Here is a 12,784-nt window from a genome sequence, read left to right on the forward strand (position 1 = left end):
ACCCAACTCCTGGTTCAACTTCCCAATAAATTGCTGAGAATATAAGAACATTAGAACATAAGAAATAGGAGCCGATGTAGGCCACCTGGTCCCTCGAGCTTGCTCCACCATTTAATAATATCAGGGCTGAACTGACCATGGACTTAGCTCCATGTACCTGCCCATTCCCCGTAACCATTTATTCCCTTGTCACTTAAAAATATGTCTATCGCTGCCTTAAATATATTCAATGACCCAGTCTCCACACTTCTCTGTGGCAGAGAATTCCATACATTTACAACCCTCTGAGAGAAGAAATTCCTCCTCATCTCAGAGCCCCTTATTCTGAGACAATGTCCCCGAGTTTTAGTTTCCCCAACGAGTGGAAATATCCTCTCTGCATCCACCTTGTCGAGCCCCTCATTATTTTATAAGTTTCAATAAATCATCACTCATTCTTCTGAATGCCAATGTGTATAGTAGGCCCAACCTACTCAACCTATCTTCATAAATCAACTCCCTCATCTCCAGAATCAACTTAGTGAACCTTCACTGAACAGCCTCCAATGCAAGTATATCCTTCCTTAAATACGGAGATCAAACTGCACGCAGTACTCCAGGTGTGGCCTCACCAATACCCTGTACAGTTGTAGCAGGACTTCTCTGCTTTTAAACTCTATCCCCCTTGCAATAAAAGCCAATATTCAATTTGCCTTCTGGATTACTTGCTGTACATGCATACTAACTTTTTGTGTTTCATGCACAAGGACCTCCAGGTCCCTCCGTACTGCAGCACTTTGCAATTGTTTTCCACTTAAATTATAATTTGCTTTTGTATTTTTTCTGCCAAAGTGGATAACCTCACATTTTCCCACTTTGTATGTCATCTGCAAAATTTTTGCCCACTCACTTAGCCTGTCTATATCCCAATGTAGATGTTTTGTGTCCTCCGCACAATTTGCTTTCCCACCCATCCTCGTATCATCAGCAAATTTGGCGGCATTACACTCGGTCCCTTCATCCAAGTCATCAATATAGATTGTAAATAGTTAAGGCCCCAGAATCAATCCATGCAGTACCCCACTAGTTACTGTTTGCCACCTGGAAAATGACCCATTTATTCCTTCCCCCGGTCTCCCCTCCCTGCCCTTCTCCCGGTCTCACTCCCCCTTCCCCCGATCTCTCGCCCCCCCCTTCCCCTGGTCTCTCTTACCACCCTTCCCCCGGTCTCTCCCCAACCCCCCCTACCCCCAGTCTCTCTCCTGGTCCCCACCTCCTGGTCCAATCCAGCCCATCACCCACCCCCCCCCCCCGCCCAGTCTTTTCCCCTCCCCCCGGTCTCTTCCACCCCCCACCCCCGGTCTCTCCCCACCCCACAGTCCCGCCCGTCCCCCCGGACACCCTCGTCCCCTCACATCCCCCCACCCGCCGGTCTCTCCTTGCCCCCCATCTCCCAGTCTCCCCACTCCCAGTCTCTCACCCCACCTCCCCACCCCACCTGACCTCCCCCCCCACCTCCCCCCGTCCCGGTCTCCCCCACCACCCCGGTCTCTCTCTGCCCCAGTCTCCCTCTCTATCCTGTCAAGCGCCCTCAGAATCTTATACGTTTCAATAAGATCACCTCTCATTCTTCTAAACTCAAATGTGTACAGGCCCAACCTGCTCATCCTTTCTGCATAAGTCAACTCCTTCATCTCAGCAATCAACCAAGTGAACCTTCTCTCAACTGCCTCCAAAGTAAGTATATCCCTCCTTAAATAAGGAGACCAAAACTGTACACAGTACTCCAGGTGTAGCCTCACCAATACCCGTACAGTTGTAGCAGGACTTCTCTGCTTTTATATTCTATCCCCCTTGCAATAATTGTCAACATTCCATTTGCCTTCCAAATTACTTGCTGTATCTGCATACTAACTTTTTGTGTTTTATGTACAAGAACCCCCAGATCCCTCTGTACTGCAGCATTTTGCAATCTCTCTCCACTTAAATAATAATTTGCTTTTTTATTTTTCCTACCAAAGTGGATAATCTCACATTTTCACACATTATACTCCATCTGCCAAAATTTTTCGCTCACTAAGCCTATCTATATTGCTTTACAGATTCTTTTCATCCTCCACACAACTTGCTTTCCCATCCATCTTTGTATCATCAGCATATTTGGCTACATTACACTCGGTCCCTTCATCCAAGTCATTAATATAGATTGTAAATAGTTGAGGCCCCAGCACTGATCCCTGTGGTTAACCACTAGTTACAGTTTGCCAATCTGAAAATGACCCATTTTTCCCAACTCTCTGTTTTCTGTTAGTTAGCCAATCCTCTAAATATATGCTAATATATTACCCCCAACCCTGTGAGGTCTTACCTTGCGATAGTCGGTCCCGGGCCTTCTGTGTAGGTCTGTTTGTTGCATCAGTTTGAGCTGCAGTGGGGATGGAGAAGAAACTGCTGGCTTTCACCCCGAGTACTTCTGAGCCCAGTAGGACCAACAATTTCTAATGTGGGACTGTCAGGGGAGGTGGGTTCCCTTCCTTGTAGGACATTAATGAACCAGAAGGGTTGTGGGTTTTCTTACGCACACCCTTTTTCCTGTTTGAAATTCATTTTACATGGTGTTAAAAGCAGAGGATTTGCAGATCTGATGGAGTCACACGATTCATCAGGACCAGAATATTATCGACCTCTGAATGTGGAACCAAAAAGCACCATTCACAGCGGAGAGACACCACACACGTGCTCTGTCTGTGGACAAAGCTTCAGTCGATCGTCCCAACCTGGGGAGACACAAGTGCAGTCACACTGGGGAGAGGCCGCTCACCTGCTCCAAGTGTGGGAAGGGATTCACTCAGTTATTCAACCTGCTGAGACACCAGCGAGTTCACACTGGGGAGAGGCCGCTCACCTGCTCCAAGTGTGGGAAGGGATTCACTCAGTCATCCCACCTGCTGAGACACCAGCAAGTTCACATGAGACTTCAGGGGTTGGATACTGCTCTTGGTCAGATCCAGGACTGAACCATGTTCATTCTGAGAGTTCGGGTTTGTTTCTGCTGATATTAATAACCCCTATAACTGGGCAAGAATTTAATATTTTGGATAGCTATCTGATTTTGTTCTCGGGGCTGTAATGTCCCTTTAAGAAATGCTGTCTGTGATATTACCCCTTAATTCAGAGACTCATCAGATATTAGTCAGTGTATGATGTCCCTGTGGGGTGCAGTATGTTCAATGTCTGACCCTGAGCTGCCCCAGGGAGGGGGCAGTGTGTGATCTCCCTGTGGGGTGCAGTGTGTTCAGTGTCTGACCTTGAGCTACCCCAGGTAAAAATGAAACTGTCTCCAGTATTCAGTGGGAAAGGGGATTAAATTACACCGAGGATAATGAGCAGCCACCCACCGGTCTCAGCTTTATTGTCCAGTGATCACATTACCATCACACAGAAGCTCCTGATATTTACCTCCGGTGTGGATCATTGGTGTAAGTGATGGTAAAAATGAAACTGTACCTACACCTGCCGTGGTTAATAAATCTGTAATTCTCTGATTTATTATGTCCTCTGTTTGCAAAGGAATCAAACACTTGCAACTCTCCAGTGAAATTTGCACAGTTTCTGTTTCCTCCCCAACCACTTCCAATATTTGTTGGCATCGTCTAGTGCAGTAATAACAAAGGCTGGGTTTAGTGTCATATAAAAAGAGACAGGGTCCAGTGTAATATAAACAGAGACATGGTCTCGTGTAATATAAACAGAGACAGGGTCCAGTGTAATATAAACAGAGACAGGGTCCAGTGTAATATAAACAGAGACAGGGTCTAGAGCAATATAAACAGGGACAGGGTCTAGTGTAATATAAACAGGGACAGGGTCCAGTGTAAAATAAACAGGGACAGGGTCTTGTGTAATATAAACAGAGACAGGGTCTTGTGTAATATAAACAGAGACAGGGTCTTGTGTAATATAAACAGAGACAGGGTCTAGTGTAATATAAACAGAGACAGGGTCAAGTGTAATATAAACAGAGACAGGACTTAGTGCAATATAAACAGAGACAGGGTCTAGTGTAATACAAACAGAATCATGGTCTAGTGTAATATAAACAGAGACAGGGTCTTGTGTAATATAAACAGAGACAGGACCTAGTGTAATATAAACAGAGACAGGGTCCAGTGTAATATAAACAGAGACAGGGTCTGGTGTAATATAAACAGAGACAGGGTCTAGTGTAAAATAAACAGAGACAGGGTCATAAGAACATAAGAATTAGGAACAGGAGTAGGCCATCTAGCCCCTCGAGCCTGCTCCGCCATTCAATAAGATCATGGCTGATCTGGTCGTGGACTCAGCTCCACTTACCCGCCCTCTCCCCGTAACCCTTAATTCCCTTATTGGTTAAAAATCTATCTATCTGTGATTTGAATACATTCAATGAGCTAGCCTCAACTGCTTCCTTGGGCAGAGAATTCCAGAGATTCACAACCCTCTGGGAGAAAAAATTCTTTCTCAACTCGGTTTTAAATTGGCTCCCCCATATTTTGAGGCTGTGCCACCTAGTTCTAGTCTCCCCTGCCAGTGGAAACAACCTCTCTGCCTCTATCTTGTCTATCCCTTTCATGATTTTAAATGTTTCTATAAGATCACCCCTCATCCTTCTGAACTCCAACGAGTAAAGACCCAGTCTATTCAATCTATCATCATAAGGTAACCCCCTCATTTCTGGAATCAGCCTAGTGAATCGTCTCTGTACCCCCTCCAAGGCTAGTATATCCTTCCTTAAATAAGGTGACCAAAACTGCACGCAGTACTCCAGATGCGGCCTTACCAATACCCTGTACAGTTGCAGCAAGACCTCCCTGCTTTTGTACTCCATCCCTCTCGCAATGAAGGCCAACATTCCATTCGCCTTCCTGATTACCTGCTGCACCTGCAAACTATCCTTTTGGGATTAATGCACAAGGATCCCCAGGTCCCTTTGCACCGCAGCATGTTGTAATTTCTCCCCATTCAAATAATATTCCCTTTTACTGTTTTTTTCCCAAGGTGGATGACCTCACACTTTCCGACATTGTATTCCATCTGCCAAACCTTAGCCCATTCGCTTAACCTATCCAATTCTCCTTGCAGCCTCTCTGAGTCCTCTACACAACCCGCTTTCCCACTAATCTTAGTGTCATCTGCAAATTTTGTTGCACTACACTCTGTCCCCTCTTCTAGGTCATCTATGTATATTGTAAACAGTTGTGGTCCCAGCACTGATCCCTGTGGCACACCACTAACCACTGATTTCCAACCGGAAAAGGACCCATTTATCCCGACTCTGTGCTTTCTGTTCGCCAGCCAATTCTCTATCCATGCTAATACATTTCCTCTGACTCCGCGTACCTTTATCTTCTGCAGTAACCTTTTGTGTGGCACCTTATCGAATGCCTTTTGGAAATCTAAATACACCACATCCATCGGTACACCTCTATCCACCATGCTCGTTATATCCTCAAAGAATTCCAGTAAGTTAGTTAAACATGATTTCCCTTTCATGAATCCATGCTGCGTCTGCTTGATTGCACTATTCCTATCTAGATGTCCCGCTATTTCTTCCTTAATGATAGTTTCAAGCATTTTCCCCACTTTTATTGCAAGGGGGTTGGAGTACAAGAGTAAGGAAGTCTTTCTACAATTGTACAGGGTTTTGTTGAGACCACAGAGGCGGTCCAACGATGGTTCACTAGATTGATCCCTGGGATGAGAGGGTTGTGTCTGAGGAGAGATTGAGTAGATTATACTCTCTGCAGTTTAGAAAAATGAGAGGGGATCTCATTGAAAAGTACAAGATTCTGAGGGGTATTGACAGGGTCGATGCTGAGAGGTTGCTTCCCCGGCTGGAGAGTCTAGAAATAGGGGGCATAGTCTCAGGATAAGGGGAAGGCCATTTCAGACTGAGTTGAGGAGGAATGTCCTCACTCAGACGGTTGTGAATCTTTGGAATTCTCTGCCTGAAAGGACTGTGGATGCTGAGTCATTGAGTATATTCAAGGCTAAGATCGATAGATTTATGGACTCAAGGGGAATCACGGGATTATGGGGAACAGACATGAAAGTGGAGTTGAGATCGATGATCAGCCATGATATCGAGTGACGGAGCAGGCTCGAAGTGCTGTATGGCCTACTCCTGCTTCCAATTCTTATGCTCTTATGTTCTTAAATTGTTTCCAGAGGCTGAAGGGTTTGTAACCAGAGGACACAGATTTAACTAGCACAAGAATCCGAGGGGAAATGAGGAAATAAATACGCAATGAGCTGTTGTGATCTGGAATACACTGCCTGAAAGGGTGTTGGGAGCAGATTCAGTGATAAGTTTCAGCAGGAAATTGGGTCAATACTTGAATTGAAAAATTGCAGATATATTGGGAAAGAGCAGCGGGGATGGGACTGATTCGGATATTGGGAAAGAGCAGGGGGAGTGGGACTGACTGGGAAAGAGCAGGGGGAGTGGGACTGATTGGGATATTGGGAAAGAGCAGGGGGAGTGGGACTGATTGGGATATTGGGAAAGAGCAGGGGGAGTGGGACTAATTGGTTATATCTTTCAAATGAGTGCCGGCACAGACACCAGTGGGGTAAATGTACACGTTCTGTGCTGTAACATTATGTGATTGTATAACTACATCACATCTCTGCTAATATTACACTAGGCCCTGTCCCTGTTTATATTACACTAGGCCCTGTCTCTGTTTATATTACACTGGACGCTGTCCATGTTTATATTACACTGGACTCTGTCTCTGTTTATATTACACTAGACCCTGTCACTGTTTATATTACACTAGACCCTGTCTCTGTTTATATTACACTAGACCCTGTCTCTCTTTATATTACACTGGACCCTGTCTCTGTTTATATTACACTCGACGCTGTGGTCTCACCAAAACCCTGTACAATTGTAGAAAGACTTCCTTACTCTTGTACTCCAACCCCCTTGCAATAAAAGCCAACATGCCATTCACCTTCATAATTGCTTGCTGTACCTGCATGCTAACTTTGAGTGTTTCCTGTACGAGAACACCCAAGCCTCTCTGAACACCCAACATTTAATATTTTCGCACAATTTAAAAAATCAATTTTTCTGTCCTTCCTAATAAAGTGAATAACCTCATAGTTCCCCACATTATGCTTCATCTGCCACCTTATTGCTCACTCTCTTAACCTGTCCATATCTCTTTGCAGATGCTTTGTGTTCTCCTCACAGTGCACTGTCCCACCCATCCCTCGATACTGCTCCTGACACCCGGCACCTCTTGAACCACTGCATCAACATTGGGAAGAAATGACTGGGCTGAGGTGTGTCTTGGATAAAAACATGAGGACCACTGTGTCTGTAGTGTGCACCATCTACAGCAGCAAGTCACCAAGGCTTTTTCGACAGCACTTTCCAAACCCACAACCTCCTCCAGGTAGAAGGACAAGGACAGCAGTTGCATGGGAATACTGGCATCTCCAAGTTCCCCTCCAAGTCACGCAGCATCCTGACCTCAGCACTGTGGGAGCACCTTCACCACATCGATTGCAGCACAGTTGAAGAAGGCAGCGGCTCACCACCACCTTCTAAAGGGGCAATTAAGGATGGGCAATAAATGCAGGCTGGTTCGCCCACATCCCGAGAATGAACAAATAAAGAACAAACAAGCTGCAGAACTACCGACACCATCAGCTTTAAGGAGACGTTTCTCTTTGGAGATCGGATTGCCCATTGAGTTTGATTAAACTGATGATAAAGTAACAATGCTGCTTTGCCGCGTGACAGTAACGGGTTATCAGAATATTCCCCATCGGGTGAAACCGAATGGCAGACTTGGATATCGTGTACATCCATCTTTTAAAAAGTTGAGGGAATTCCGTTTTAAGATAGATTCCATCCAGTTCATAATAAGTCCTCAATCAGCTCGTCTTATCATTGAGATATCAAGGACTAGGCACACGGTGTTTAAAAGAAAGCTGATTTATTTGACATTTACAGAATATCAAACTATAGCCCAGTTACAGGGGTTTTAACATCGGCAGAAACAAACTCCCAACTGCCAGAATGAACATGGTTCAGTTCCGGAAGCCAACTCATGCAGTCAATTGTGAACTCGCTGGTGTTTCAGGTAGTCGGATGACTGAGTGAATCCCTTCCCACACACAGAGCAGGTGAATGGCCTCTCCCTGGTGTGAATTTGCTGGTGTCTCAAGAGGTCGGATGACACAGCGAATCCCTTTCCACACACGGAGCAAGGGAACGGTCTCTCTTTCGTGTGAACTTGCTTGTTGTGTGCCAGTAGGTTGGATGACACAGCGAATCTCTTCCCACACATGGAGCAAGGGAACGGCCTCTCCCCAGTGTGAATTCGCTGGTGTCTCAGGAAATCAGATGACCGAGTGAATCCTTTACCACACTCAGAGCAGGTAAACGGTCTCTCCTTCGTGTGAACTCGCTTGTTGTGTGCCAGCAGGCTGGATGACTGAGTGAATTTCTTCCCACAGAAAGAGCAGCTGAACGGCCTCTCTCCATTGTGAAGTCGCCAGTGTTTCTGGAAAACGGCTAACCGAGCATATCCCTTCCCACAGACGGAACAGGTGAACGGCCTCTCCCCAGTGTGAATTTGCTGGTGTCTCAAGAGGTCGGATGACACAGCGAATCCCTTCCCACACATGGAGCAAGAGAACGGCCTCTCCTTCGTGTGAACTTGCTTGTTGTGTGCCAGCAGGTTGGATGACACAGCGAATCCCTTCCCACACACGGAGCAAGGGAACGGTCTCTCTTTCGTGTGAACTTGCTTGTTGTGTGCCAGCAGGTTGGATGACACAGCGAATCCCTTCCCACACATGGAGCAAGTGAACGGCCTCTCCTCAATGTGAATTCGCTGGTGTCTCAGGAGGTCGGATGACCGAGTGAATCCCTTCCCACACTCAGAGCAGGTGAACGGTCTCTCCTTCATGTGAACTTGCTTGTTGTGTGCCAGCAGGTTGGATGACTGAGTGAATCTCTTCCCACAGACAGAGCACCTGAATGGCCTCTCCCCAGTGTGAACTTGCTGATGTGTCAACATGGTACCTTACTGAGTGAAATCCCTCCCACACACCGAGCAGGTGAACGGCCTCTCCCTGGTGTGACTGCGCCGATGAATTTCCAGCTCAGACGGGTAATTGAATCCCTTCCCACAGTCCCCACGGTTTCTCCATGGAGCGGGTGTCCTGGTGTCTCTCCAGGTTGGACGATCAGTTGAAGCCTCGTCCACACAGAGAACACATGTACAGTTTCTCCCCGCTGTGAATGGTGCAATGATTTTTCAGGCTGTGAAACTGGCTAAAGGTCTTTCCACAGTCAGTGCATTGGAACACTCTCACTAGGGTGTGTGTGGCTCAGTGCTTTTCCAGTCACACAGACAGAACAGACAAACATTTCTCCTTCCACATTCAAAGGCTGATGATATTCAGGTCCTGATGAATCGAACGACTCTGTCAGATCTTGATGTGATGTTTGGTTTGAGTTTCTCGTCTGTAAATCCTCCCCTTCTAATATCCTGTAAAAGGAGTTTACAAAAGTCATCATTAAGTTCATGATAGAAATTCAGAACAGACAAGTCTAGTTTCTATACAATTTTCCTTCAAATGCTGGGGATGATTCAACCCAAAACCCAGTCTGTTAATCATTTTCAGTTAGGGACTTAGCATGTGCTCACACCATCTTTTCACCATTGATGTTAACAGAGCATCACACCTGCAAACCTGGTTTTAAATTTAAATTCACTCAACAAATTTATTTAACAGAAGACAAACATGTAAACAGATCATGGCCCAATAATACAGATCTATATTCACAGAAGAAAGTCTGTTATCTAAATCCTCGAGTGGACAAAATAAAGATCCCAAATGCAAGAGTACCGTGAATCCTGTGTTAAAATGTTTCAAATCTTGTCCGGTTCCTTCCTTATTACAGAATTCCCCCTCCCTGTGGGAATAAATATTGGTTAAAAATTAATTGTAAATTTCTAACCGATTCTTACACTCTCAGAGTTTCAAGCTGACCAGATCTTTCTCTCAGAGAATCTCCAAACAGACTATTTGATTTAAACACAGCTCGCCTCTCCTTTAAATCCAGGATTACAATTACTGGGAATTTGAATACACAACCACACAAATTTAAAAGGGCCTGTAAGTGAATTATTCCTCACTCCAGCCTGTAACCAATGAAATTGTAACACCAAAGCTGAATTTCTGCTTTCGTGCGCCGGGTTAAAAACTTTTGACTGTACGTGGGGATTCTAACCCTGGGAATGAACATGGGGATTCTAATCCTGGGACTGTACATGGGCAATCCAACCCTGGGACTGTACATGGGGAATCCAACCCTGGGACTGTACTTGGGGATTCTAACCCTGGGACTGAACATGGGGATTCCAACCCTGAGACTGTACATGGGGAATCCAACCCTGGGACTGTACATGGGGAATCCAACCCTGGGACTGTATATGGGGATTCCAAACCTGAGACTGTACATGGGGATTCCAACCATGGGACTGTACATGGGAAATCTAACCCTGGGATGGTAAAAAGGGGCCAGCTCTGGGGCTCTTCTGTTAGAATTGTGTGGGATGTAAACCGTAAGCTGGGCACTTACCAACGCCTTCAGGAGAGATGGTGAGAAATCCAACGGTGGAGAATGAATAAAATAAATGAGGAATTAACATTCACACCCGGGCACTTGGACCCGGTTGCGAACAGACACCGATGCTCCGCAAACTCGGTTCCCGTGCTATGATGACTGCGCATGCGCTGTCACGCCATGAAGCGAGCGGACTGCACTTGAACCTTCCCGCCTTCCTGTATAAAGATGGCGGTGAATCTGGGCCAGTTACCAGGAGAAAAACCCATCGCTGCAAACGCTGGAGTTTCGGGTTATTACTCGGGGCTTGCGGCCTACACCAGTTCATTATGAAGCCTCCCCGCCCATTTGCCGATCGATGACTCTCCTGCGCCTCGCTGATTCTCACCCGGTACAGAGTCCGGCTACAGCCTGAGCTCGTCTCAGCGTCCGTGCGTCTCCAGTGCTCGCTCTGCGCATGCCCAGCTCACACTGCCCGGGAGATTGACGGCAGCTCCGGACCAATAGAAACAGCGGGGGCGAGGCTGGAGGACCGAGCGGGCGGTTGGTCCTCCAAAAATTGGAGTCCGAGGTGGGCGGGGCTGAGCCCGGGTCTCCCGCACTGAGCATGCGCGGGCGGAGAAGACGGATGTCAGTCGACCGGATGCTTCGGGAAGGTGGTAGGAGATTGTGGGCGCGGGGGAGGATGTGGACCCACGGGTGGGCCTGGGAGATTTCATATACACCCGGTGTAGGCCTCAGGGTCAGAATCAGAGCCCACAGAACCCGGGTTTGCCCCGCGGTGACAGGCCCGGGTCAGCGGGGTCACTGGCGCAAGCGCGGGCAACTTGGGCAGGAACAATTAGTGGGCGGGGCTTCAGGGTCCCAGTGACTGCGAGATGGAGTAACCTGGGCAACAGGCGCGTCATCACCTCACAACACCAACCTGGATTTATATAGCGCCTTCAACCTGGTAAAATATCCAAAGCCGTTTCTCAGGAGCGTTATAGAGAATAGTTTGATACTGAGGCGGAGAGATTTAGAATCACAGAAATTTACGGCACAGAAGGAGGCCATTCAGCCTGTGTCCGCGCCGGCCGACATAGAGGAGTTGGGGCAAGTACAAACCGGACGGTCTGAACCTGGGCAGGACTGGAACCAATGTACTAGGGGGAGTGTTTGCTTGTGCTGTTGGGGAGGAGTTAAACTAATATGGCAGGGGGATGGGAACCTATGCAGGGAGACAGATGGAAGTAAAATGGGGGCAGAAGCAAAAGGTAGAAAGGGGATAAGGAAAGGTGGAGGGCAGAGAAATCAAAGGCAAACATCAAAAAGGGCCACATTACAACATAATTCTAAAAGGACAAAGTGTGTTTAAAAAACAAGCCTGAAGGCTCTGTGCCTCAATGCGAGGAGCATTCCTAATAAGGTGGATGACTTAACTGTGCAGATAGCAGTTAACGGATATGATGTAATTGGCATCACGCAGACATGGCTCCAGGGTGACCAAGGCTGGGAACTCAACATCCAGGGGTATTCAATATTCAGGAAGGATAGACAGAAAGGAAAAGGAGTTTAAAGAGGAGATTAACGCAATAGTAAGGAAGGACATTAGCTTGGATGATGTGGAGTCTATTTGGATGGAGCTGCAGAACACCAAAGGGCAGAAAACACGAGTGGGAGTTATGTACTGACCACCAAACAGTGGTCATGAGGTTGAAGATGGCATCAAACAGGAAATTAGGGATGTGTGCAATAAAGGTACAGCAGTTATCATGGGTGACTTTAATCTACATATAGATTGGGCTATCCAAACTGGTAGCAATACGGTGGAGGAGAATTTCCTGGAGTGTATTAGGGATGGTTTTCTCGACCAATATGTCGAGGAACCATTAGAGGGCTGGCCATCTGAGACTGGGTCTTGTGTAATGAGAGAGGATTAATTAGCAAACTTGTTCTGCGAGGCCCCTTGGGGAAGAGTGACCATAATATGGTAGAATTCTCCATTAAGATGGAGAGTGACACAGTTAATTCAGAGACTAGAGTCCTGAACTTAAAGAAAGGTAACTTAGATGGTATGAGACGTGAATTGGCTAGGATAGACTGGCGAAAGATACTTAATGGGTTGACGGTGGATAGGCAATGGCAGGCATTTAAAGATCGCATGGATGAACTTCAACAATTGTA

General features: G+C 46.6%; 1 protein-coding gene across 4 annotated transcripts; it reads right to left on the reverse strand.

Annotated features, from left to right (window-relative positions):
- Nucleotides 1–7,945: 7,945 nt before the first annotated feature.
- Nucleotides 7,946–11,074, reverse strand: LOC139250531 (zinc finger protein 132-like). Of its 4 annotated transcripts, none has more exons than XM_070872907.1 (3): nt 11,007–11,064; nt 9,898–9,964; nt 7,946–9,536 (listed from the first exon to the last, which is right to left on the reverse strand). In XM_070872907.1, exon 3 carries the CDS (start codon nt 9,060–9,062, stop codon nt 8,094–8,096), a length of 969 nt encoding a protein of 322 aa, XP_070729008.1. In that variant the 5' UTR covers nt 9,063–9,536; nt 9,898–9,964; nt 11,007–11,064; the 3' UTR covers nt 7,946–8,093. The 4 variants fall into 4 exon arrangements, with proteins under 4 accessions (XP_070729008.1, XP_070729007.1, XP_070729010.1 ...); XM_070872906.1 differs by having other exon boundaries at nt 10,634–11,054; XM_070872909.1 differs by lacking the exon at nt 9,898–9,964 and having other exon boundaries at nt 11,007–11,074.
- Nucleotides 11,075–12,784: the final 1,710 nt, after the last annotated feature.

Source organism: Pristiophorus japonicus, unplaced genomic scaffold, assembly GCF_044704955.1.
Source record: "Pristiophorus japonicus isolate sPriJap1 unplaced genomic scaffold, sPriJap1.hap1 HAP1_SCAFFOLD_387, whole genome shotgun sequence".
NCBI lineage: Eukaryota > Metazoa > Chordata > Chondrichthyes > Pristiophoridae > Pristiophorus > Pristiophorus japonicus.

Excerpts from the sequence above, each read along its gene's own strand:
- LOC139250531 (XM_070872909.1), bottom strand. The coding sequence starts at position 9,062 with ATGTTGACACATCAGCAAGTTCACACTGGGGAGAGGCCATTCAGGTGC.